Raw genomic sequence first — 25464 nt, 5'->3', positions numbered from 1 at the left:
CCAGCCAATCAGAGCTCTGGAACGCACGCGGCGCGCTCAGCTTCCTTTGTCAACATTGGCCCCCTCACTCAGGTCCGGAGACTGCAATTCCCACCATGCACTGCAGGAAAAAAAGGCGGGGTCTTCTACGAGGACGTCCTGTCGCAATGCTTGCCGGAAGCTGTAGTCCTTTTGCGTCACAGCTCGAGCGAAGGGAGCATTGCACGCTGGGATGTGTAGTCACAGAGGACTGCAGCACTGTGAGCAGGCTAGAGTATTGCATGCTGGGATAGTTGTCTGCAGTAATGCCCACCACAGTACAGTCCCATGGCCATGGTGTGTTATAACATAGTCCCTCCCACATGTTAGTTCTTCTGTTGCAGACAACCTCTTTAATCCACTGCAGATCAGGCCTCAATCTACTGAACGCTTATTGACTTCCTATTGATTGTGCCTCTGGTGCTAGGGTGACCAGATGTCCCGTGTTTATAGGGTCAGTCCTGATATTTGGGGCTTTTTTTTAATATGGGCTCCTATTACCCCCCCACCCCCTGTCCCTATTTTTCACACACTTGCTATCTGGTCACCCTATTTGGTGCTGTAATTCAGACTATCAACCTTAGGGTTACCATATTTCAGCAAGCAAAAAAGAGGATGGGAGGAGCCCCGCCCCTGCCCCTCCCACTTCCCGCCCCCCTCAGAACCCGCAACCCTCCCCCTGTTCCTTGTCCCCTGACTACCCCCTCCTGGGACCCCTGCCCCTAACTGCCCCCCAGGACTCCACCCCCTACCTAAGCCTCCCTGCCTCTTGTCCCCTGACTGCCCCAACCCTTATCCACCCCCCCCACCCCCAGACAGACCCCTGGGACTCCCACACCCCATCCAATCACTCTCCACCCCCTGACAGCCCCCCCCCCAGAACTCCCAACCCCCCACCCCCCCGCTCCTTGTCCCCTGACTGCCCCCTCCTGGGACCCCTGCTCCTAACTGCCCTCCAGAACCCCACCCCCTACCTAAGCCTCCCTGTTCCTTGTCCCCTAACTGCCCCCTCCTAAGACCCCCCCCAACTGCCCCCCAGGACCCTACCCCCTACCTATACCCTGACTGCCCAAAACCTTCCCCACCCCCCGTGAAAAGCCCCCCCCGAACTCCCGACCCCCCCCGTCTCTTGACTGCCCCCTCCAAAATCTCCCTGCCCCTTCTCCTGACCCCCTTACCCCGCTGCTCAGAACATGGTGTTGGGCTCTGTGCGGAGCCGGACACGTGGCTGCGCTCCCCAGCGCAACACACAACCTGGTCCCTGCCCCTGCACAGTGCTGCCGGAGCGGGGCGCTGGGCTGCAGGCGAAGAGGAGCTGCCGAGGCCCGATGCAAACGGCCCGGCAGGCCGGCCGGCTCAGAATGCAGGGCGGGGGGGGGAGGAGCTCTACAGCAGCTCCTGAATCTAGCCCGGCAAGCTGCAGGGGAAGGGCTCTGGCTGCCAGAGCCCCAGGTGAGAGGCTGACTTTCCTGCAACCCTCCCAGCCGCACCTCGTTCTGCCTGGGGGGGAATCCCAGACATTTTGAGTGATTTACAAATCCCCCCCCGGACGCTATTTTTAACACAAAAAGGAGGACATGTCCGGGTAAATCCGGACGAATGGTAACCCTAATCAACCTAGAGATGAAATTCCAGTCTCCTGTGAGCCATCAAGCCCCAGGAGCTCCAAAATCTGTCAGCAGTTACTAATTTTCTTCTTAAAAAACTTTGCAGACTGTTGCCTTTAAAACATGTTCTTAACTATTACTAGACTTTTGTTCATTAGATTGCTGTGCTTATTAGTGTTTGAGCATTTCAATGGTCCCATCTTTGCTCAGAAATTAACAAAATGGGAGGTGAATGGTGGTAATTTCTAAAACGAAAAGCAAAATCCATCAATCCTAAACAAAACTGGGAAATAATGTTGCTACATGGGGCAGGAAGTGATTGCTGCATTGTCGAGAGGAAAGACAGGCAAACGTTGTTTGTAGTGTTGTTGTAGCCCAGAATATGAGAGAGACAAGGTAGATGAGGTAATCTCTCTTATTGGACCAACTTCTATTGATGAGAGCTCGAAAGCTTGTCTCTCTCACCAACAGAAGTTGCTCCAATAAAAGATATTACCTTGTCCCTTATAGTATGTATTAACTACTTAATGCTAAACAATTTGTTCCATCTTGTATTTATCTGTAACACCATTTCCCAGACCTGAAGAAGAGACGAGCTCTGTGCAGCTAAAAAGCTTGTCTCTTTCACCAAAAGACATTGGTCCAATAAAAGATATTACCTCACATACCTTGTCTCTGAGGCATAGATGGTGTCAGACTGAAATTTGTACGGGGCTGAAGAGTGAAATGTAATTGTTGTTTTTAAAAAACCTAATTCTAACAGGCCCCATCTACATGAGACAACTTTATTTAGTAGATGTGTAGCCTGGGTGCAACTGTACTATGTTACTGACTGTTAAAGTGAGGTATACACAGGGTCAAGCATTTTAATACAGTCAGCTAGCCCTGCTCTCTGTCATGTACGTAAAATTGTATATTGCTGTTGTGACGTTATTGATATAATCTGGGACCGTATAGATCATTGTTGCAACCGAGGTCCTGTAGTGGCACGCAAATCTTGTATAAAGGGGGTCAAATGGGGTGTCTAAGACAAGATTATGGTTTACTGGTTATGATTATGCTGTCTATATGTGTGTATTACTTTTGTAGTTGAAGTTATGAATATTGGCTCTATACTGTCTGTATGGCAAACTTATGCTATGCTTCTGGGTGACAAGGATTGGCAACAGCGTGATTTGTGGGTAAGATCTGATTTGTATATTGACCTGGGTCTGGGGCTTGGTCCTTTGGGATCAGGAGAACCTTTTTCTTTTACTGGGGTATTGGTTTTCATAACCATTTGTCCCCATAACGAGTGGCACTGGTGGTAATACTGGGAAACTGGAGTGTCTAAGGAGATTGCTTGTGAGACTTGCGGTTAGCCAGTGGGGTGAGACCGAAGTCCTCTTAGTCTGGCTGGTTTGGTTTGCCTTAGAGGTGGAAAAAACCCCAGCCTTGGGCTGTAACTGCCCTATTTGAGCAATTTGTCCTGAGTTGGCACTCTCAGTTGGGTTCCGCCAGAACCGCATTGTCACAGCTGCATGTGCTCGTTTTATTCCACTGTAAAATCTCTGGGGCAAGGCATTCCCAGAGGCATAGAATGCAAGTCACAGGAGGTGATCATACCACTATATTTGGCTCTGGTTAGGCCTCAGCTGGAGTACTGTGTCCAGTTTTGGTTACCAGTGTATAGAAAGGATGTAGATAAACTGGAAAGGATCCAGAGGCAAGTGACAAAGATGATCAAAGGAACAGACTGCCTAGGGCAGTCGTGGAAGCTCCTTCACTGGAGGTTTTCAAAAACAGGCTAGAGAGCCATCTGCCTTGGATGGGTCAGACACAACAAATCCTGCATCTCAGCAGGGGGTTAGACTAGATGACCCTTGCGGTCCCTTCTAGCCCTATGGTTCTAAGACAGAGTAAGGCCCAGCAGAAGTAAAAAGGGAATTATAATACACCTCTACCCCGATATAACGCTGTCCTCTGGAGCCAAAAAATCTTACCACGTTATAGGTGAAACCATGTTATATCGAACTTGCTTTGATCTGCTGGAGTGTGCAGCCCCCCCCGCCCCCCCGGAGCACTGCTTTACCGCGTTATATCTGAATTCGTGTTATATCGGGTCACGTTATATCGGGGTAGAGGTTTAGTAAAATTCCACACTGCAAAGGGCTAAGTAGAAATCTCGCATATTCAGAGAACTATTTAATTGAGCTCTGTGGTAGCAGGACAGAACCAAAACCAAGTAGTGACATTCCCTTGCTCCCAAAGGGACTATGACAGCCTTCAGCCTGCAGCACCCCACGCAGGGGAGTCCCATCTTGTCTTCCTCAGCCAAGGAATGTACTCAAGATGTAGGTAGCATCTGACAAGAATGAAAATGAGAGTTTTATACACTTCATCTTACTGAGGATACAGGAGCCCCCACAAGGTGAGGACTGAGCACGGCTGGTTCAGTAACTCCAGATGTGTCAGATCCATCATCTCCAATTAATTAACAGTGACTTGTGCATTTTTTTTTTTTTTTGCTAAACTATTGCTTTCGCTGTTACCTCATTCTCCCAACCCAGGTCCATCTTCTCTGTCTAGTTTGTCCACCTGTTGCATACTGTTTGTCATAGACTGTCAGCTCTCTGTGCCAGGGATTGTCTCTTTTACACCACTTCATCTTTCAGATCGAGAATTATGACAGGTAGGGTTCATTCTGCGATGCTCATTTCTCGAATGGGCTCTCCCCTTTATTGTCCTTCAGTTTATTAAGGAGCTGACTGAGGAGATATCTGAGCCATTAGTGATTATATTTTAAAAGTCATGGAATATGGGAGAGATTCCAGAAGACTGGAAAAGGGAAAATATAGTATCAATCTAAAAAAAAGAGAAATAAGGACAACCCAGGGAATTACAGACCAGTCAGCTTAACTTCTGTACCCAGAAAGATAATGAGGCAAATAATTAAGCAATCAAGTTGCAAACATCTAGCAGATAATAAGGTGAAAAGGTGATAAGTAACACTCAGCATGGATTTGTCAAGAACAAATCGTGTCAAACCAACCTGATAGCTTTCTTTGACAGGTAACAAGCCTTGTGGATAGGAGGGAAGCAGTAGACGTGGTATATCTTGATTTTAGTAAAGCTTTTGATACTGTCTCACATGACTGTCTCATAAACAAATTAGGAAAACACAACCTAGATGGAGCTACTATAAGGTGGGTGCAAAACTGATTAGAAAACCATTCCCAGAGAGTAGTTATCAGTGCTTCACAGTCCAGCTGGAAGGACATAACGATTGGGGTACCGCAGGGATCAGTTCTGGGTCCGGTTCTGTTCAATATCTTCATCAATTATTTAGATAACGGCATAGAGAGTACACTTATAAAGTTTGTGGACGATACCAAGCTGGGAGGGGTTGTAAGTGCTTTGGAGGACAGGATTAAAATTCAAAATTATCTGGACAAACCGGAGAAATGATCTGAAGTAAATAGGATGAAATTCAATAAGGACAAATTCAAAGTACTCCACTTAGGAAGGAACAATCAGTTGCACACATACAAACTGTGAAATGACTGCCTAGGAAGGAGTAGTACAGAAAGGGGTCTAGGGGTCATAGTGGATCACAAGCTAAATATGAGTCAACAGTGTAACGCTGTTGCAAAAAAAGCAAACATCATTCTGGGATGTATTAGCAGGATGTTGTAAGCAAGACACGAGAAGTAATTTTTCCACTCTACTCTGTGCTGATTAGGCCTCAGTTGGAGTATCGTGTCCAGTTCTGGGCACCATATTTCAGACAAATTGGAGAGAGTCCAGAGAAGAGCAACGAAAATGATTAAAGGTCTACAAAACATGACCTAAGAGGGAAGATGAAAAAACTGGGTGTGTTTAGTCTGGAAAAGAGAAGACTGAGAGGGGACATGATAACAGTTTTCAAGTACGTAAAAGGTTGTTACAAGGAGGAGGGAGAAAAATTGTTTTTCTTAACCTCTGAGGATAGGACAAGAAGCAATGGGCTTAAATTGCAGCAAGGGAGGTTTAAGTTGGACACTAGGCAAAACTTCCTAACTGTCAGGGTGGTTAAGCACTGGAATAAATTGCCTAAAGAGGTTGTGGAATCTCCATCGTTGGAGATTTTTAAGAGCAGGTTAGACAAACACCTGTCGTGGATGGTCTAGATAATACTTAGTCCTGTCATGAGTGCAGGGGACTGGACTAGATGACCTGTCAAGGTCCCTTCCAGTCTAACAATTCTATGATTATCATAATCACTATTAGTGCCTACGAGCCTCTCTCATGGGCTATGGTCTCATTGTGCTGCTCACTGTACCTGCACATACTAAAACAACAGTCCCTGCCCAAAGGAAATTCTAATCTAAAGTTTGTATAGGCATTTCTATAGGCCCACATCATCAGGGGCTAAGTCCTCCAGAGAGAGGCACTAACCCTCCCCCCCCGGTCTACATTAGAGAAATTTGCACCAATGCAACATTAAATGCCCCCAGCAGTGGCCAAGGTGCCACAAGACCGGAGCTGCAGGCCCACAGGTCTGTGTGCTAACCACAGCACCATCGCCTAGAAGAACTTCCAGGGCCGGGTACCAGCCATCCAACTATTAGCTCTGTTTGCAAAAAAGCTGCAACCCGCATGCGCACAACCTACTACAGCAACAATTCCCGCACCGCCCAGGTCACAGAGCTGCGCATGCGCACAGTTCGCCTACTCTCTCCCCCCCCGCTAATTGCGTTCTGAGGGCGGCGCATGCGCGCAGGAGGACGCATGGCCTCTGCTTGGCGCACGCGCCGAAAGCGCCCTCCCCCACTCGGCGGGTTGCGCGAGCGTTTCCGTTTCCGGTGCGCGGGTTCCGGAATCCGGCCGGAAGTCGGGGAGCGACGAGTGTCCTAGCGCCGGGAGCGGGCCGCGGAGCCGGGAGCAGCCCGGGCGGGCCGGCCGAGGAGCCGGGACTCAGCCACCGCCATGGTGTTCTACTTCACCTCTAGCGGTGAGCCCCCGGCCCCCCTCGGGCCTTCTCCACCCGCCTCGGCTCGGGGCGCCCTCCTACCCCCCTGAGAGCCCCGCCCCCTCCAAACTCCCTCGGCCCCGCCCCCCATGGGCGCCATTGCCCCCACCGGAAGTTTCCCCCCCCCCCGCAGCATCACCTGGCTGTCTAGCGCTTCCCCGCAATCACCGGGCCTCCCTCCCTGCTCGCCACCTCTTCCACCCTCGGGCATCCGCTGCTCCTTTCGTGCAAGAACAGGGTGCCCCCCCCCCCACACACACACCTTTCCGGGGGGCGGGTGTTTCTCTCCCACCGTGCCCTGGGGGCTCCCATTCTCCCTAGGGATCATTCATGATCTTCCCCACCCGCCCTCGTGCATCACCCAGTCTGTTCGGGCCGCCTGCCCTCGTGCCATATAAGCAGGATGGGGTGATACCCGTCCTGCCCACATCTCCCTTCCCAAGGGCCAGCCAGCCCCGGGTTGTTCTCACTGGTGTGTTCTTGGACTGCATCCAGTCTAGTGATCCATCGTCATAACAAAGCAATGGGGCTCCCACCCTGACCCCAGGAAGAGAATTTGACTATCTCCTCCATCCTGCTGTTAGGAAAGCTTTCCAGAGTTTCGCTTTGCATTTTCCCTGGCTTGTGTGCCCTTGGTCCCGTAGCAATACACGAACCTAAGCAGATGCTGTCTCTTCCCTTAAAAAATTATTACTGTGGTAGTGTCCAGGTATGAAGGAAGACAGGGCCCCTGCCCCACAGAGCTTACAGTCTGAGGTCCTGGGTATGTTCAAGGAAACTTCTAAAATGTTGATATTAAAAACACTGGGAAGCCCTAGTGCTGATGGGTTGCTGTCATTGTCTTAACTACCATGTCAGGTAGACCTGTTCTTAGCAGGGTTAGATAGTAGCGTTTAAAACGGTGACTGCAGCTAAGAGGCCCATTGCACTAGGGTTCCTGTCGTTGCTAGAGCCAGTGGCACTGAATGGACATAAGTAGTGGCCAGGGTCTTTGAGTCCAATGTACTATGAAGGGTGGGGGAGAGGGATAATGCATACAGTGTCTCTATTTCTTACTACTTTTTAAACGAATGCTTTCTACAAGCCCATGTACAAAGATTGGGGCTTCATAACAGACCAGGTGAAATCCAGATTTTAGTGCGGTGTGGGTGAGCTTTGTTGGTGGTTTTAATATGCCCTCCAAAAAACCCTACGTTCAGGAATTTAAGACCTTCACAGCCTTATCTTGTTCACTCTTCCTCTTTTATTTTTCTCTTGGGATGGAACATCTCAACTATACATCTTTTCTCCATTCTTCCTCTCTTGGTTTTATCCCTCTGACCTTTTAGTGATCTGAGTATAACCTTGTTTGTTTCTTGTGATTCTTCTTATTTATGTTCTCTGGACTGGAGGAAAAGCTTTTCATTTCTATCACACCTTTCATCCCTTAGAGGATTTCAAAGCACGTTACAAATGCAGCAAACTGATACATGAACATCACTTAATCCAACACTGAAATGTAGCCATTTTCTACTGATGTTCAGGCAGCTGCTGGGTGCTCAAAAGTGAGTGCTGGGTTTCCTGGCTTTTTAGGACACCGAGTACACAAGCCTGAAGTGGGTCCCAGGGTCTTCTAACTAGCAGCTCCTGAATCCTGGCACTTCTTTGCCAATTAGGTGCTCTTTTGCTGCTCGTTGGTTTAGTGATAGAACCACAAGATCACTGTCTTTGAAAACCCTTTGCAGTTTGAGGATGTCTTACCCTCTCCCCAACCCCTCTAATGCCACTGTACATAAATGGAGCTGTAGTTCTATCTAGAGCAGAGGTTCCCAAACTTCGTTGCTGTGCCTCCCTTCAGAGCTTCATATCTCATGTATGCCCCCTCCTTCCTCACTTCCCCAGGCTCCTTGCTCTGACTGTCCCAGCCTACTGCTCCCTCTTGCAGCCACAGCCTTGTCTCTCCCCTGTTTCCCCCCCAGACCTCTACTAGACTGCACCTGCTGACTCCACTCACTGGCTCTAGCTGCTTCCTCCACTGCCTTCTGCCATGGGCCCGGCATGTGAAAGCAGGATGTGAGCTGAGATGTGGGATAGTAACAGACACTGCAGGGGCAGGCTTGCCAACCTGTCCCTTGTGCACTAGCCACTGCTGCCACTGTAGGGTGACCAGACAGCAAGTGTGAAAAATCGGGATGGGGGGGATGTAATAGGAACCTATATAAGAAAAAGACCCAAAAATCGGGACTGGCCCTATAAGATCGGGATATCTGGTCACCCTATGCCACTGCTTCTACCTGTGGAGAGGCTCTGTCTCCCCTGACTCCTGTTCCTTGGAAAGTGGAAAGGATGTAGGAATGTTCTACTTCACATCAAGTACTCCTACCACCGATAACCTTGTTGTGCCGCCTCAGGAGGCCGCACTTCACAATTTGAAAACCTGTGATCAAGGGGATTCTAGTGATATCATACTTAAGTCTTAAGTGGCCTGAATTAGAGAGAAAACAATAACCTCTTGCGAGTTATTTAAAACATCGTCCATTAATATCCAAGTGTATCAGATTATATAAATTGAAAGGGATCTGCTGCTAGGTCATCTAATCCATTCCTGTAGCATTGTGGCAGGATTGACTTCATTTTCCCGAAACCATACCAGGTCACTTAAAGGTCCCCAAAGGGACTGATTCGTAGTATGTGAGATATGGTTGATTTTACCACCATTGTATGTGCCATATATGTAAGTAGCCTTTCTTTCCATGGAGCTGCTCCAGCTGGTGTGGGATCAGGCCCCCCGTTTCTAAAGGAGACTTTTCTCTACACTGCCTCCTCCATGTAGCTTCTCACTATGCTGACTTCCACTCTCTGTTTTCAGAGACTAGGTCACTGTCGCATGAAACTCCTGTCTTGATGGTTCAGCGGATTTCTCTAATTCTTGTATCATCTTTGTAGCTATCCAATAAAAATCTGAACTCAGTGTTATATTTACACTGAGACATGAATATGTTTTTATTTCCATCAATATAAACTAGAAGTTTAGTCCCTGTTTACTGTAATTTCTGAGTTTGTAAGCAGTTGATAATTTGGCTGGATCCAAGTACTGTTTATGTCCACACACAGTATGGTTTTTACTCAGTAATCATGGAAACTAACCATGTGTCACCCTGGCCAGTGACCTAGGCTTGCACATAACTTTCTTTTTGCTACTGAGGTTGTGACTCTGTGTTGCCATATATAAGGGACCATCTAACTATCTGTATAACATGGTTAGGCAGTGGTTCTTCCTCTCAATTTTCTCTACAGTTGTATATCCCAAAGTATATTGCCCCTCTTGTTCCCCTGCCTGTCTTAACGTGCGCGGTCCCTTGCTGGGGGAGTTATGAGAGAGCTGTCCAGTTTTTCCCAGAATGGCATGATAGGGATGTCTAGGCAGAGTGGTGGGTGTGGACACACAAGAAAAGAGAGGAATTAGGTAGGATGCTTCAAGAATTTAGGTGACTTGTAGAAGGCCACAAAGGGGGTCAGCATCAGAGCTGCGAATAGAGCTTGGGAATTTTTGACTCCCAGTCCTATGCTGGGATGACAGGACTGCATCCTGCTTTAATTATATAAAGCAAAAGTGAGCCCGAACCTCATGAAGTGTCTTGCCCTGAGGACTGTCAAACTGCTGACTAGTCTTCCAAGGGAACTGGTGGAAACCTGGTTGTTTGTTCTCTATGACTTTTTAAAGTGACTCAATCTTGCCCTGACCCCTGGGAAGGGAATGGGGTGGATTAGATGTTCAGAGACCTAGATGGTGTGTTTGTCAGTACCTCTGGGCACAGTTTTGTCTGAAACTCCTTTTGATGTGTGTCGTCTTTCTATCCCTCAGTTGTTCCCGCCGTTTACAGCATTTACATGGGAAAAGATAAATATGAAAGTAAGTACATGAAAATACTTGGGCAAGGCTTTGATAAGTTGGGATTTGCTTTTTTTTTTTTTTTTTTGCCTTTTTTAACCTTGTTTCTTAATTTTCCTCTTTGATTTTACTGCATTGTTTGAAGGCAGATTTTTCCTGATAGCTGCTTTGCAAATTATGCTATACACTAACTCCTTATGTAGTCTGTAGCATTACTTTATACCATTGTCATGGGTTGGTGAGAGGGGAAGCTGTCCGTGGACTTAATCTGAAGTCAGTGGGCACTCTGGGCTTTTTGTCAGGCTATAAAATGGTCAAGGAAACAATGGTAGAAGCCTAGCATGGTTTGACAGCATTTTATTTAGTTGGTTTCATTGTTCCCTGCATAATTGGTCAGTTTTTACTATCTTGAGTTACTGTTCTTCAACTAAAATAGGTTTTCTGTTGCTGTGTCCTCTTCCAACAAACCAGGGTACAGTCTTGCTTCATTTCATGTCACTGCTTGCCATTCAGTACTTGAGGCAAAACCAAACTTAGCACTTCAATTGAAGAGAGTTGGTGCTTTTATCTTGGGAACTCCCCTCTTGAAAATCTCCTACATTGGACATTTATGCAAAGATCAGTGTCTCCCAATTAAAAAAAAAACAACAACCTGAGACTGGAGTGGAGGAAAAGGGATAGAAATTAGAAATGTTCAGAGTCTTGGCCTTAGCACCTTTGTGCCCAAGAGCACTGTGTGTTTCAGGCCCTATTTGGGGTTCCATCACTCTCACTCTCCAGGTGCCATACTGTGGTGCAAACACTCTTGATATTAGCAATCATTTCCCCTCATTGCCAGTGTCTCCGTGGGCAGTTGGGTTGGCTGCTGGGGGGAAGTATCCTTCTTTGCTCAGTATTCTTTTTTTCATGCCTGCAGATGAAGACCTGATAAAATATGGCTGGCCTGAAGATATTTGGTAGGTACTGAAAAGAGCCGTGTAAATCCTTTATGCTTGTGAAATGAAAGGCCCTTCATAGTGAACTTCAGTGGGGGGCAGTGTTGGTGCTCTCCTGGCTACTCTAGGTGCTATTCAGAATATTAACGAGTTTAAACACAGTCACGGAGGGCTGTAGAGTAGCACCTAGAGGTCCCAACTGAGGTTGGGGCCGCACTGTGCTAGGTACTTTCTCACACACATAGTAAGAGCTGGTTCCTGCCCCCGAAGAGTTCATAATGCAATATGGCTTGTGTGCACATAATAATATATGGAGATATACCTATCTCCTAGAACTGGAAGGGACCTTGAAAGGTCATGGCGTCCAGCCCCCTGCCTTCACTAGCAAGACCAAGTACTGATTTTGCCCCAGATCCCTAAGTGGCCCCCTCAAGGATTGAACTCACAACCCTGGGTTTAGCAGGCCAATGCTCAAACCACTGAGCTGTCCCTCCTTCCATGGAATAGGTGTGCCCACACGTGAAGTTATTCAGCAATAGCTGTTCTTTAATAACCGTGTAGGCGAACTTTAAACAGACAAGGTAAAGGGTGATAGGTAGGGCCCTACCAAATTCACGGTCCATTTTGGTTAATTTCACGGTCATAGGATTTAAAAAATCATAAATGTCATGATTTCAGCAATTTAAATCTGAAATTTCACAGTGTTGTAATTGTAGGGGGGTCCTGACTCAGAAAGGAGTTGTGTGGGCAGGGTCACAAGGTTATTGTAGGGGGGTTGCAGTACCCCTATTCTTACTTCTGCCTTCAGAGCTGGGCAGCCAGAGAGCGGCAGCTGCTGGCCGGGATCTGAGCTCTGAAAGCAGAGCCTCCGCCAATGGCAGCGCGGAAGTAAGGATGGCATGGTATGGTATTGTCACCCTTACTTCTGCACTGTTGCTGCAGAGCTGGGCCCTCAGTCAGCAGCCACCACTCTCCAGCCGCCCAGCTCTGAAGGCAGCAGCACAGAAGGGTGACATAGTATGGTATTGTCACACTTACTTCTGCGCCGCTGCTGGCGGGGCACTGCCTTCAAAGCTGGGGGCCCAGCCAACAGCCGCCACTCTCCGGGTTGCCCAGCTCTGAAGTCAGCGCAGAAGTAAGGGTGGCAAAACCATGACCTCCCCCCCCAAAATAAAATAAAAATAACCTTGTGACCCCCCAGCAACTCCCTTTTGGGTCAGGACCCCTAATTTGAGAAACGCTGGTCTCCCCCATGAAATCTATACAATATAGGATAAAAGCACACAAAATACCAGATTTCACGGGGGGAGACCAGATTTCATGGTTCGTGATGAGTTTTTCATGGCCGTGAATTTGGTAGGGCCCTAGTGATAGCGGAGACAGGCACAGAGGTGAAATAATGTGTCCCAAGTCACATGGCAGATCAGGGACAGTGATGAGAATAGAACCGAGGTCTCCTGACCCCCCAGATCAGTATCCTCTCCACAGGAACATGCTCGTTCTCCAGCCCAGTCCCTTTGTCTGATTTCTTCTTGTACATGTATATACACAATGTCACCATCATGTCTACTGTATTCACATGCTGCCTGGCAGAGTGAAATATTCCCTGTCCTCCTGTCTCAGCTCTTGCCTTCGTTCTGGCTCCATGAGTTGAGCTTGAATGACTCTCAGAATCATGAGAGGCAAGAGCTATGCATAACGTAAGCAGACCTAACTGGTCGCATGTTCAGGGGTGGCTACGGGCTCTTTACCACACATGTTGACGTAGTTTTGGTCCCCGTACATGGAACAGGAAATAATCAGAGAGAGGACAACTCACTGTTAGCTACAATAGCTGCAGCTCACTGCTATAAAATCATGACTGGTGTAGAGAAAGTAAATAAGGAAGCGTTATTTACTTCTTCTGATAATACAAGAACAAGGGGCCACCAAATGAAATTAATAGGTAACAGGTTTAAAACAAACACAAGAAAGTATTTTTTTCATGCAACACACTGTCAGCCTCTGGAACTCCATGTTGTGAAGGCCAGTACTATAACAGGGTTCAAAAGGGAGCTAGATAGCCATTGATAGACCCATCGTCCATGAATCTATTAGTTAGGATGGGCAAGGATGGTGTCCCTAGCCTCTGTTTGCCAGAAGCTGGGATTGGGTGACAGGGGATGGATCACTTGATGATTACCTGTCTGTTCATTCCCTTTCGGGCACCTGCCATTGGCCACTGTTGGCAGACAGGATACTGGGCTCGATGGACCTTTGATCTGACCCAGTATGGCCGTTCTTATGTTCAAATATGCCATTGATTGCTGTCTGTGTTAATCCTTAACACATTTTCTATGTTGGCAGTGGCCAAATTTGCCTGGGGCCTTGTAAAGCTGTTAGATGATATATGGAATGGGCCAGATATCTCCGTAGACAAGCTTCCACATACAAACCCCATCATCTTAATTGATACTTGCTTCCTTGTTAGCCATTTCAGCCAAGAGGCTAATTAATTGAGTGGGCCATATAGACTGTCCTCCCTTCTCGTTCCTAGAGATGGTCTTTTTGGGGGTGGATTGAGGCATATTGGTGGAGCTAGTGTGGAAGAAGCATGCGCTACCTCTGCTTTTCCTGCAACTGCTCTGAAAATTGAGGATGTAAGACTCTAGGAGCCTGTATACCCTGCCGTAAAACACCCGCGGCTGGCCTGTGTCAGCTGTCTTGGGCTTGCGGGGCTTGGACTGCAGGGCTGTAAAATTGCTGTGTAGATATCGCAGGGCTCCAGAGCCTAGGTTCCTGCCCGAGCCTGGACATCTCCACTGAAATTTTATAACCCTGGAGCCCAAGTCAGCTGACATGGGCCAGCTGTGAGTGTTTTATTGCAATGTAGACATAGCCGATGATGGAGGGGGGAGGGATAGCTCAGTGGTTTGAGCATTGGCGTGCTAAACTCAAGGTTGGGAGTTCAATCCTTGAGGGGGCCACTTAGGGATCTGGGGCAAAATCAGTACTTGGTCCTGCTAGTCAAGGCTGGGGCTGGACTTTCAGTTCTAGGAGATAGGATATCTCCATATATTATTATTATGGGAGATCCTTAGATCTTGTTAGCATAACTGTCACTTTTAATAACACGCTTTGCTATAGTGCTATACTAATTTGTTTCTCTCACATAATTAGTTAACTGATGTAGTTAGAAAGGGTAGATTTCTATGCCATTTCCATAGGAATCACTAGAGGGAGCAAATAGCAATATCTTATCATAAGATCTTTCTGCTAATGTTGTCTGAGTATATTATGTTTCAGAGAAAATACAAGGTTTTTAAGTAACTGCTTCCTTTAGCTTTTCAATTTCCTCCTCTTAAAGATGGGTGAATATTTGCTCAAAGATTGAAACACCTGATAAGCTGTAACAATTCTGTTGCATGCTGTCAAATATGCATGTTCAGAATTTGTTTTAATGCTTTTACCCATGGGGCTACTAGTCTGTTATGGCAAACTATTGTAGCATTTATTTCAGAGCAAGTGACCCTCTGCTAAATGTGCCTTTGTATTCTGTAGGTTTCATGTGGATAAGCTCTCCTCTGCACACGTGTACCTCCGACTACACAAGGTAATCTCAGAATCCTGGTGCAGTTAAACAAGTATGTACTGGTATAACAGTGACCTGCAAAAGATTTCTTAAAAATTGGGTTTGTATCCTCATATTTCCAGAAAATATTTTTTCAGGAGTTGGTTTTCTGTGCTTATTTTGAACACTAGAACTTTCAGAAATGTTAAGTCTAGTTCTCCCGGGTTTAGGAGGGTTTGTTGCCTCCAATATTTATTGAGATTCTACACCTAAATGTGGGAGAATTTGTGTTCTGAAGATGCACATAATATGCTAGGCCAGGGGTCGGCAACCTTTCAGAAGTGGTGTGCCGAGTCTTCATTTATTCACTCTAATTTAAGGTTTCGCGTGCCAGTAATACATTTAAACAGTTTTAGAAGGTCTCTTTCTAGAAGTCTATAATATATAACTAAACTCTTATTGTATGTAAAGTAAATAAGGTTTTTAAAACGTTTAAGAAGCTTCATTTAAAATTAAATTAAAATGCAGAGCCCCCCGGACCGGTGGCCAGGACCCGGGCAGTGTGAGTGCCACTGAAAATCAGCTCACGTGCCGCCTTTGGCACGCGTGCCATAGGTTGCCTACCCCTGTGCTAGGCATCCACACACACAGGAAGTCATGGTACCTGCCCTGAAGATCTTACAATCTGAGGCTCCCATTCCACTATGAGCTCTGGATGCATAGACCCACCTGCTCACACACGGTGCCCCTGATGTTAATGGGGGTCTGCAAGGGCGCAAGTGTGTAGTGGAACTTGGGCATATGTTAGTATGCAACCTAGGAAGGGCAGGGGAGAGGGTACAACCAAAATATAGGACAAAACTGGAAGTCTCATCATCTGAGTACAGCGCCTGACCAATGTTCCGTCTAACTTTTTCCATCAGTGTGCGGAATGAACTTTGTTATATGCACCAATATCGAGGTGATGTGTGGATGTGCGCTGCCAGTAGAAAGAAAAAACCGAGCTATAATATATATTTTTAAAAAGTTACCATAGGGATAATTACTCCAGCCAGGACAGGTTTGGCATTTTAGAACTCACTACTCAAAGAATTAAATTTAAGCATAAGAGAGAAATAAAACCACAAATAACAGCATTTTGAAAGAATAAAATTACCGAGAATATACGTGCACTGCAGGAAGTACCAAGAAGTAACGACAACACACGTATGTGCTGGGAGGTGAGTGTGAAAGAGACACTGTCTGTGGCAGAGATGCGTGCATATGTATGTGCGTGCGCGTGTGTGCTGCGTGCTGGGGAAGTCTGAGAGACTGTGTGCTGTCTCTTTAAGGCACTCACCAGAAAGCTCCTCGTTCAGACTGCAGCAGCTCTCCTGCTCCTGAGCTCTGTCCCCGCTCCCCTGTTCTGCAGAGATGGGGTACATGGGCAGGTGGGGGAGGGGGACAGCCTGACATCAGTCCCTCTTTCTCTCCCCCCACCCCCACTCTGCACATCAGGCAGGAGGGTCCTGGGAACAGCTGGCCAGGGGCTCCAAGGCAGAGGGCAGGAGCAACCTGGCTGCAGAGCAGCACGGGGAGAGGACCTGAACACACACACCCCCCCGGTGTGAACGGTATTTGATTCACTCCTGGGCAACCATGCAGCTTTGAGGGAACACAGCTCCTGGCTCTGCCATGGATTTGTGAGCTCTAGGACTAATCATTCTATCTCTACCTCATTCCCCTTTCAGTAAGAGGGGGCTAATACCTCTGAGGGGTATAGCGGCAAAGCCGTTTGTAAAGTGGTTTGAAATCCTTGGCTGGTAGGTGCTATAGAAGTGTAAAGCATTGTAAGCTGTGTTGGTAATGCAGGGGCTCATACCTGTGTTTGTATAGCATGGTCCAAGTGCACTGTTGGTGTGGTGTTCATAACTCCCATATTGCCCCCCTCAAATGGCACAGTAAACCACTCATGTTTCCTTGGTCTGCTTTAGGGGCAGACAGTGGATGATATTCCCAAAGAAGTTTTGATAGACTGCGCCCATCTAGTGAAGGCCAATAGCATTCAAGGTAATATTCACTATTGAAATTGGCGAGTCTCCTATGGAGATTAAGGGACTCTGTACAAGGGGTGTGTGCGGGGGGGTGGGTGTCTATTCATAGAATCATCGAATCTCAGGGTTGGAAGGGACCTCAGGAGGTATCTAGTCCAACCCCCTGCTCAAAGCAGGACCAATCCCCAACTAAATCATCCCAGCCTGGGCTTTCCAGCCCAAATTACTGAAATGTCTTGTTTTTGATGTCAGAAGAACGTTAAGTGTAAGTGCACTTCATAGCTTGCTGTTTTCATGGGAAACAAATGTCACTTGCAACAGCTGGTGCTGCTGCTGTTATTTTCATACTAAAAACTTTAATCTCCTGATTCCTGACGGTGCCTCTAAATCACTGTATGAGCCAAAAGGGGTCTTGGCGTTTTCCCTCTAATGCCCACTTGAGGCCCTCTTTGTAGCAAGCAGCCTTCTGGCAAAGCCAGACTCCATCTGGAGTTCGTTCACACTGCTTTGGCCCTTGCTACCACAGAACACGGTATTGCAATGTCCTTCTGTTCCATTGCAATGCTGTTACTTCAGAGAGGAGAACGAAGACAGATCCTTACAAGTGTTGCGGACTAGGAGCTATGTAACACAACGTGACTCTGGCTGATTGTGGAGACAGCTCGTCAGAAGGTTCAGGGTGGGGAGGGAGAATAGAAATGTTCCCCCTTCTGATCCTTTGATACAAGAACTCTCCTTCCCCCCCCCCCCCCCTTTACTGCTCTGTAGGCTGCAAAATGAACAACATCAATGTGGTGTACACGCCATGGACCAATCTGAAGAAAACGGCTGACATGGACGTGGGGCAGATAGGGTTTCACAGACAAAAGGATGTAAGTGTTCGCTGTGCAGCGGCAAAGAAACCCACCAGCTGACGGCAGTACCGTCCTTCTCCGGTATTGAGAGCTGAGTGTACTGTCTCTCACGCAAGGGCTCTAAAGCAGGGGAAACGGCTGTGGTCCAGGGGCATGGGGAAAATCCCAGCTGTTTTTTGGTGGGCTAAACTAAGTTTCCACGTGGGTGTCGGAATATAATAAAGCAGCGGTTCTCAAACTGTGGGTTGGAACCCCAAAGTGGGTCGGGACCCCATTTTAATGGGGTCGCCAGGGCTGGCTTAGACTTGCTGGGGCCCAGTGTCAAAGCCTGAGCCCCTCCAGCCGAAGCTGAAGCCCAAGGGCAGCAGGGCTTAGGTTAGAAGCCCCCTGCCTGGGGCTGAAGCCATTGGGCTTCGACTTTGGCCACCTGGGGCGGTGGGACTGGGATGGGCTCAAGCTTTGGTCCCCCATCCTGGGGTCGTGGTGCAATGAAGTTTGAAGGCCCCTGTAGTAAAGTAAAATCACTACAATCCATGGAAGAAGGCACAAGTTACAAGAGGGATACAGAGCTGAGTAATTAGTTACGGCCACTATAAAATATTGCCAATATACAATATCCAAGTGCAGGACCGGCTCTAGGCACCAGCAAACCAAGCACGTGGTTGGGGTGGGTGGCACAATTCCAGGGGCGACATTCCGGGTGGTTTAGGGTTTGCGGGGTTTTTTTTTTTTTTTGCTTTGGCAGTTGCACTCTCGGAGAGGTTTTTTTTTTTTCCCCCTTGGGGTGGCAAAAAACCTAGAGATACACTTTCTGCTTGAATTTCCAGCTACACTTGGATTATTGTCTTCAGTAAGATTGAAGCCCCTCTGACCTGGTAACAACATAATCGCAGCTGGTTTGCTTCTGACTGGTAACATTTTTAATAGGCGACCCCCTTTCATCTGGAAGTGGGAAGTTTTGAAACTCAGACTTCATCAGGTCCTCTTTCCTGTAAAATCTGGGTATTTTCATAATTTTAAATGTTGAAAGAACTTCCAGTCTTAAGATATGAATCTAGTTGTCACTTTCAAAATTGCTAACAGTCAGACTTGCGTTCAGAGAAGAGTTCTCTCTTAGCACCCTGCCAGGAAATCGTAAAGACTGACTTCCAGAGCACTAGAGTCATGTGTCAAAAAGAGCTCGGTTGTCAGGGGAGAGAAGGAAAGATGGTCTCGTGGCAAAGGCCCACGTCTTGGATCTGAGTCCACCTCTGGCTCTTCCACAGATTTCCTGTGTGACTTTGGGGAAGCTATTTAATGTCTGGGGGCCCTGATCCAAAGCCCTCTGAAGTCAATGCACTTGCATGGACTTCAACAGGTTTTGACTCAGGCCATTGGTGCCTGAATTTTCCAGTCTTGAGAATGGGGATTGTATCTTCCTGGGTGTGTTAAGACTTTTGTCTGTAAGCTAGTTGGAGATCCTTGGATGGCAGGCTCTGTAGAAGTGCAAAGTGCTTGTTAAAACACAAACCAGTACTGGGAAGCCTAGGGTTGAAGACAGTGGTCCACAGAACAGGCACAACGCACTCAATATCAACATGAGCGTCCCTTGCCAGCATGCTCAGCCGTAGTCCACAGAGACTCACTTCAGGATTGGGTGGACGACCATTCTGCATGATCCAGTCAATCCTGGGCCTCTCTGCTGAGACTGCAGCCGAGAAAACCAATTAGTGATAGTTGTGACAGTGGTTTGTGTTCTTGTGCCCATCGGAGATTGTACCGTGTTCCCAGCTCTTTTCACACAGACCACTGAACAGCACCAGATGGCAATGACTTGCCATCTGTTTAAATGAGATTCAGGAGCCACATGTAAAGGTGAAAATGCTCCTTTTTTTGGCATTTACCTCACTGTGTGTAAAGTCTCTTTCTCAATGAAATGCAAGGTGGAAGCATTTTTGATAAAGATTATAGTTCTTTCCATCCCAAAGGTGAGAACAGTGACAGTGGAGAAGAAGGTGAATGAGATACTGAACAGGCTAGAGAAGACCAAAGTGGAGCGCTTCCCCGACCTGGCCGCTGAGAAGGAAGCCCGGGACAGAGAGGAGAGGAATGAGAAAAAAGCCCAGATCCAAGAGATGAAACGGAAAGAGAAGGAGGAAATGAAGAAAAAGAAAGAAATGGAAGATCTCAGGTGAGTAATGGCTGTGACTAACTCGAACTGTGAGTATTTCCTATCAGTGGTGGGAGCGAGACTTCAATCAGGGCATGTCACGTGAGGTTCCTGTTGAGTCATTCGTACTCTGTTCTGTCTTAGACTGGTACAGTCGTAAGAAATAGTATTTGCTGTACCTGGCAACCCTTTCTTTGCCTTTGTCTTGAGAATTAGATGTAGTCACCCAATTCACTTAATAGAAACTGGAGTGAGGAATAGTAGAGCTGGGAGTCAGGATTCCTGGGCTCTTTTCCCACCTGTGCCACCAACTTGCTGTCTGAACTTGGACAAGTCACTGAACCCTGTGAAATGGGTATAATTGCCTACTATATCTGTAAAGCACTGAATTGCTCTGGTGAAAATCAACGCCCGTGTAGTGCTTGTCAAGCTTCAAAGCACTTCACATATAGTGATTTTAAAAACACAAATTAATCCTAGTGTAAATGGAAAGCATTATGTACTCCTGTAAATGCACCATGATGAACAGCCCGTTGATCTTCCGGTCTGATGGTAGACATGCAGGAAACATTTGTGGCCATGTTGGTCCTTGAGTGAAGAGTAGATAAGGTAGATATGTTAACCCCCTGACTGTACCAAACAAACCTGGACACATAAGCAGTCTGACCCAGAAGGTATCCCAGGACTGCGTTGTACATATAAAATGTTACAATAAATAGTAAGTAATGTGTGTTTAGATGGTCATGAGGCTGGAATTCGGGGAGCCTAGACCCCACAGCTCCTGTTGGAGCACTCAGTAATTCAAAGGAGCAATAACACGGAGACAGCTGAGTCCCAGTTCAATTTCGGAAGGCAAGAGGGAGTGCTGGTGGGGACGTTGATTGGCCTCCGCAAGCCAGTTTTCTAGTAATCCTAAAGCAAAGAGGATTTTATAACCCCTTACTAGTTATCTTGCTTGTAGTGTATCTGGACAAAGCTGAAGAACAAATGTTGTAGAAAACCCATGCACTGGCTCCTAGTCGATACAAGAGGTCACCATAGTCCATCTCTGACTTGTGTTTTTTGTGCCAAGGTGTCTGTGCTCCCCACAGTACATTTAATCTTCAGTTAGGGCCGGAGTATGTTCTTTGGAAGACCAGCTAATGTTGAGATCTGATGTGTCTGAATTCCCTCTGAAGCACAGGAGGGCTAAGCTTGCCCTATTTCACAACGTACGTTGAAAAATGCATCTTGCTGCATAATTTCTCTTCCCTTGCAGGAGCTACTCATCGCTAATGAAGTCTGAGAACATGTCTTCCAACCAGGTACGTTGAGGCTGGCACCTGTGAAGACCTTGCTTCCAGAGGCCTGAATAAGAATCAGAGCAGGGTAACAGGATACGGATGTGAAAGCAGGTTTCAGCCCAGTAGCTGCACATGGTGAATTGTTCCATGCGTTCTCCCCCTCTTACCATTGGAGTTACAGAACAAAATCCGAGGAGAAGGGAGCTGCATGATTACAGGGAAAGAGAGTCTCTTTCCTGTAACGTCCTCTAGTCTAGAGATGTTAAACGGACCAAGGACACATCCGCTCCTTTCTTTTCTCTCCAGTCTCGCACTCTGCTGCTCTGAATTCCCTTCGGTTGTGTTCAGAGCCGCTCCTCAGCAGAGGTGAGGAAGTTGTGTGTGGGAAGGATCACAGAGTGCTATGGTGGGACAGCCACCGAAAGGAGAGTAAGAATTTTAAGTGAAATTCTGTTTGTCCTTTTGCCTGTTTAGTCCAGTGTCTGGTTTGTCTTGGGGCTGAGGGAATCCCCTATCTTTGTATTACTCTGTGACTAAACATGTACGTAGCCCTTAAACCAAGGGTGTCTCATTTGTCCTGAGGAATAGGCAATCTAAAGGCCATTGAAGCCAGGACATGGGACAACAGACCAGGAGAGGAAGGGCCAGGGGACTATAGAGAGGCAGTTGAGATTGCTTGAAGAGGTGGATTTGAAGGAGGAGAGAAGGGAGCATCTTGTGTTAGGAGCCGCATGTTATGACACACAGAGCTGGGAGTCGGAGCAGCGAGACAAGGCCTGAGCTAGCATGGGCAAGCATAAGGAAAATGAGCGCTGAGAGATGAATGGGAGCTGGGTTACGTAAGGACCTAAGCTGAGTGAGGAAGGCATTGTTTCCCTGGTGCGTACTAGGGCTCTTATCCTTCCTCTGAAAGCAAGTACCCTCACTTGCTGTTGCATTGGTGATATCTCTAGGCAAACAAGGAGCTCAGAGTGCCTCACACAAATCTTTATTTAAAATCTGTTCACCCATCACATCCCCAGAGGCTCAGCAGCTGCTTGAGATGGGTTTATGGTTTTCATGGGTTTGTGGGGGGGTTTTGGTGACTCTTCTGGCTGGTTTCCAGATCCCAGGTAAGCCTGCTTGGGTAAAAAGAACTATGGGGTTTAAGCAGCGGCACCTCCTGCTATGTATGTGCAAGCTGTGTCTGGTTAGTGACCTGCCTTGTGAGGAAATGCCCAGGTATGGGGTCATCACCCCTCTCTGTGTGTAAACCACATGTGTTGTCAGATTGGTGCCTTTAAGCTGGGGTCAGCTCAAGTTACGGTCACAAAGGGCAGATACACAGGAGTGCTGGCGAGAGACTGATCTCCACTTCATGGCCTGAGTCACATGATATAGGTAAAGGTTACTTAACGTAACCAGTTCAGGGGTTATCAGAGCTTAATCCCCAGTCCCCTGCCTCCCAGGGTTACATGTGGATGGATGATCTGCTGTACTGGGAATGTATGGAGCCCATTTACTGGGTGGCTAGCAAGCACTGCAGATTTTATGTTTCATCTGTATCCCATACAGTTGGCTGGTTGGGTCCTAGGCTTTGAGTTAGAGGGGACAATCTCTCCGTGGGGCCCACTTCTTGAATGAACAGGAGAATACTCATATTCAACATGTGAAATGTTAGCAACAGAATCCAAAGAACCTAGCTTTGGGATTTGTTAGTTTCAGAACTCTGACCGTGAGCCTTGTGAGTAAGCCTGGGCTGATTTTATGGCCTTTGTATCGAAACCAGAAAAAACTCAGACACTTCCTTAAAGGATGGGAGAGGCTGAGAGGCTGCTGACTACACCAGCGGCTTTCAGTCTGGGGTCTGCAGACTGGCTAAGATTTCTAAAGGGGTCTGCACCTCCACTGGACATTTTTTAGGGGTCAGCGAATGAAGGAAGTGTAGTCCAGTGGCTTTCAACCTATCTCGCCGGTGTTCAACTTCCATTTTACAAAGGTATCTCAATAATTCCATTCTTTCCTTCCCCACAGGATGGCAATGATTCGGATGACTTCATGTGAATTGGGCACTCTCTCCTTTCTGAATCGGGAGATGGACTGCCATGTCTGAATTTCTCACCCTCAATAAGATGCCAAAAAACCAAATGCTGACTTCAGTTTCAGACCCTGTTTGAACCTTCAATGGCAATATTGGACCAGATCTGTGCCATGTATCTCCTAAAGCTAGTACTGTGGGTGTGGGTGTGTGTGTGAGAGAGAGAGAGACTGAGTGAGTGAGTGGGGGGAGCATACATTCTGGTTCTAAAAGAATCTTGATATATTTATTTTGAGAGGAGGGGCTTTTAATGTGAGCTACAGGAGTGTTGTGCTGCCGTAGTGAATTGGCAGTAGACCGATTCAAAAAATGTTGCCATTATCGCCATGTCTCCCGGGTATAAACTCAAACCTGAAATCAGAATTGCTGAGCTGAGGACTCCGCTCTCCTCTTGCTGAGTGATTCTTGTTGACGGGACGTGTGTGTTCATCAAAGCCAGGGGATCCCTGTAAACCGGGGGAGCCTGAACTTGGCCCAGCTGATGACCATATTGCAAATCTGCCCGGAGCCAGAGAGCTCCACCTATCTTGTAAATGTAGCAAATTGTAGCTGCCCTCATTTTAATATGGAGCTACCGCCTCTGGAGACGAGTCTTGGCCTGCATAGCAGCCTGACCGCTGTGAGTGAGATGGAGCAATGCATGCTGGGGATGTGGTGTCTGAGGCTGTACGTCTGTAGGATAGTCATAAATTGTATTGGGCTGCACTCGGGGCTCCGCTCTTCTAAAGGATTAAGTTTGCAAATAAGGCGTTGGGCTTTGAAGAGCCCGTAAGCCGACTCGGAACACTTGACTAAATAACTCGTAATGTGATGTGGATAATAGTACATTCAAAATGATGGTGGTAACTATCGCGACATGTGTATATATGTTAGAATTAAAATCATACCAGCTGTTAAAGCATGTTGCTGTTGGCGGTCCTGTGTTCGGTGTTGTGTGGACTCGAAACATGGGATTATAGTTGGAGGAGGAACACCAGGGAGGGCTTGTGTGTGAGTAGTTGTGGAAAATGCTTTTCAGACATTGTTAATGTGGCTGATGCTCGAGAAGAGTTTAAATGGAACATGAAGGAAAAACAGAAGGTGCAAAGTGAGCTTTCTCTGTGTGAAGCAGTGTCTGTCTTTTCAGCTTCGTTCTTCCACAGATGCAAGCTCCCATCAATTCAGTTGCCACAACCAGTTGGGTCCATATAGCTTACACAGCCATTTATGAAGCTTGGGGGAGGGATAGCTCAGTGGTTTGAGCATTGGCCTGCTAAACCCAGGGTTGGGAGTTCAATCCTTGAGGGGGCCACTTAGGGATCTGGGGCAAAATCAGTACTTGGTCCTGCTAGTGAAGGCAGGGGGCTGGACTCAATGACTTTTCAAGGTCCCTTCCAGTTCTAGGAGATAAGATATCTCCATTAAAAAAAAAAGTTACTCTCCTTGTGTAGAGGATCGAGGATCGGTTAGTGCCAAGCAGGTAGCATGTCGTTGGGCTTGTCCAGGTTGGAGGTTGGACTAGATGACCTCCTGAGGTCCCTTCCAACCCTGGTATTCTATGATTCATGTCCCTGCTCCCAGGAGTTTACAGGCTGGTGGAGCGTATACTAGGTATGGTCCCTAGAACTCTGGCCCTGTGCTCCTGGCCCAGCTGTCTTGCAGAGCCCTAGCCCCTGGGGATGGGTGAATCTGCTTCAAAGACCGTAAGAACTGGCTGAGATCTGTGCGTATCAGCTGCACGTTTTACAGGTCCGTAAAAGCGCTTTGAGTGTCCTCTCTTGCCACAGTGAGGGAAGAGCCGTTTAAATGCACAAAGAGATCCACTGTCTGCCCCCCTCTGAAGAGCCGAATCCTCTCTCCTGGCCCCCACTGCTGCTGCTTTATCCCCCTTAGTCATGCCCCAGTGCAGCCTCCACCTCTGACAGGGAAGCATGTGATCTCCTAGAGGAGCAGAAAGTGAGCGCGCTCTGTAGACTCCAGGATAGTGATTGTATTAATCCTGCAGTGTTGTTTCCAGGAGTTGATGAGGTGACTATGAGCCCTGCAATCGGGCTGGGCCCTGTTGTGTTAGGTGCTGTACAAACAACTGACGGTCCCTGCCTCAAAGAGCTCACAGTC

At 47.4% G+C, this 25464-nt stretch overlaps 1 protein-coding gene across 1 annotated transcript; it reads left to right on the top strand.

Moving 5' to 3' along the window:
* The first annotated feature begins 6441 nt into the window (after positions 1–6441).
* On the top strand, positions 6442–24268 carry CCDC25 (coiled-coil domain containing 25). Its single transcript, XM_005284104.3, has 9 exons — positions 6442–6597; positions 10460–10507; positions 11403–11442; positions 14962–15013; positions 16945–17020; positions 17773–17876; positions 19826–20028; positions 21266–21311; positions 23304–24268. Exons 1-9 carry the CDS (start codon positions 6573–6575, stop codon positions 23331–23333), a joined length of 624 nt encoding a protein of 207 aa, XP_005284161.1. The 5' UTR covers positions 6442–6572; the 3' UTR covers positions 23334–24268.
* Positions 24269–25464: the final 1196 nt, after the last annotated feature.

This window comes from Chrysemys picta, chromosome 3 (genome assembly GCF_011386835.1).
Source record: "Chrysemys picta bellii isolate R12L10 chromosome 3, ASM1138683v2, whole genome shotgun sequence".
Taxonomy (NCBI): domain Eukaryota; kingdom Metazoa; phylum Chordata; order Testudines; family Emydidae; genus Chrysemys; species Chrysemys picta.
Note: the sequence above shows the minus strand (reverse complement) of the source record. Positions and strands in the feature narration are given on the sequence as shown.

Bases quoted from the DNA above. Each gene is read 5' to 3' on its own strand.
- CCDC25 (XM_005284104.3), top strand. From the start codon at position 6,573: ATGGTGTTCTACTTCACCTCTAGCG. The intron at 10,508-11,402 runs GTAAGTACATGA...TCATGCCTGCAG, and splicing joins GGGAAAAGATAAATATGAAA to ATGAAGACCTGATAAAATAT. The intron at 20,029-21,265 runs GTGAGTAATGGC...CTTCCCTTGCAG, and splicing joins AAAGAAATGGAAGATCTCAG to GAGCTACTCATCGCTAATGA.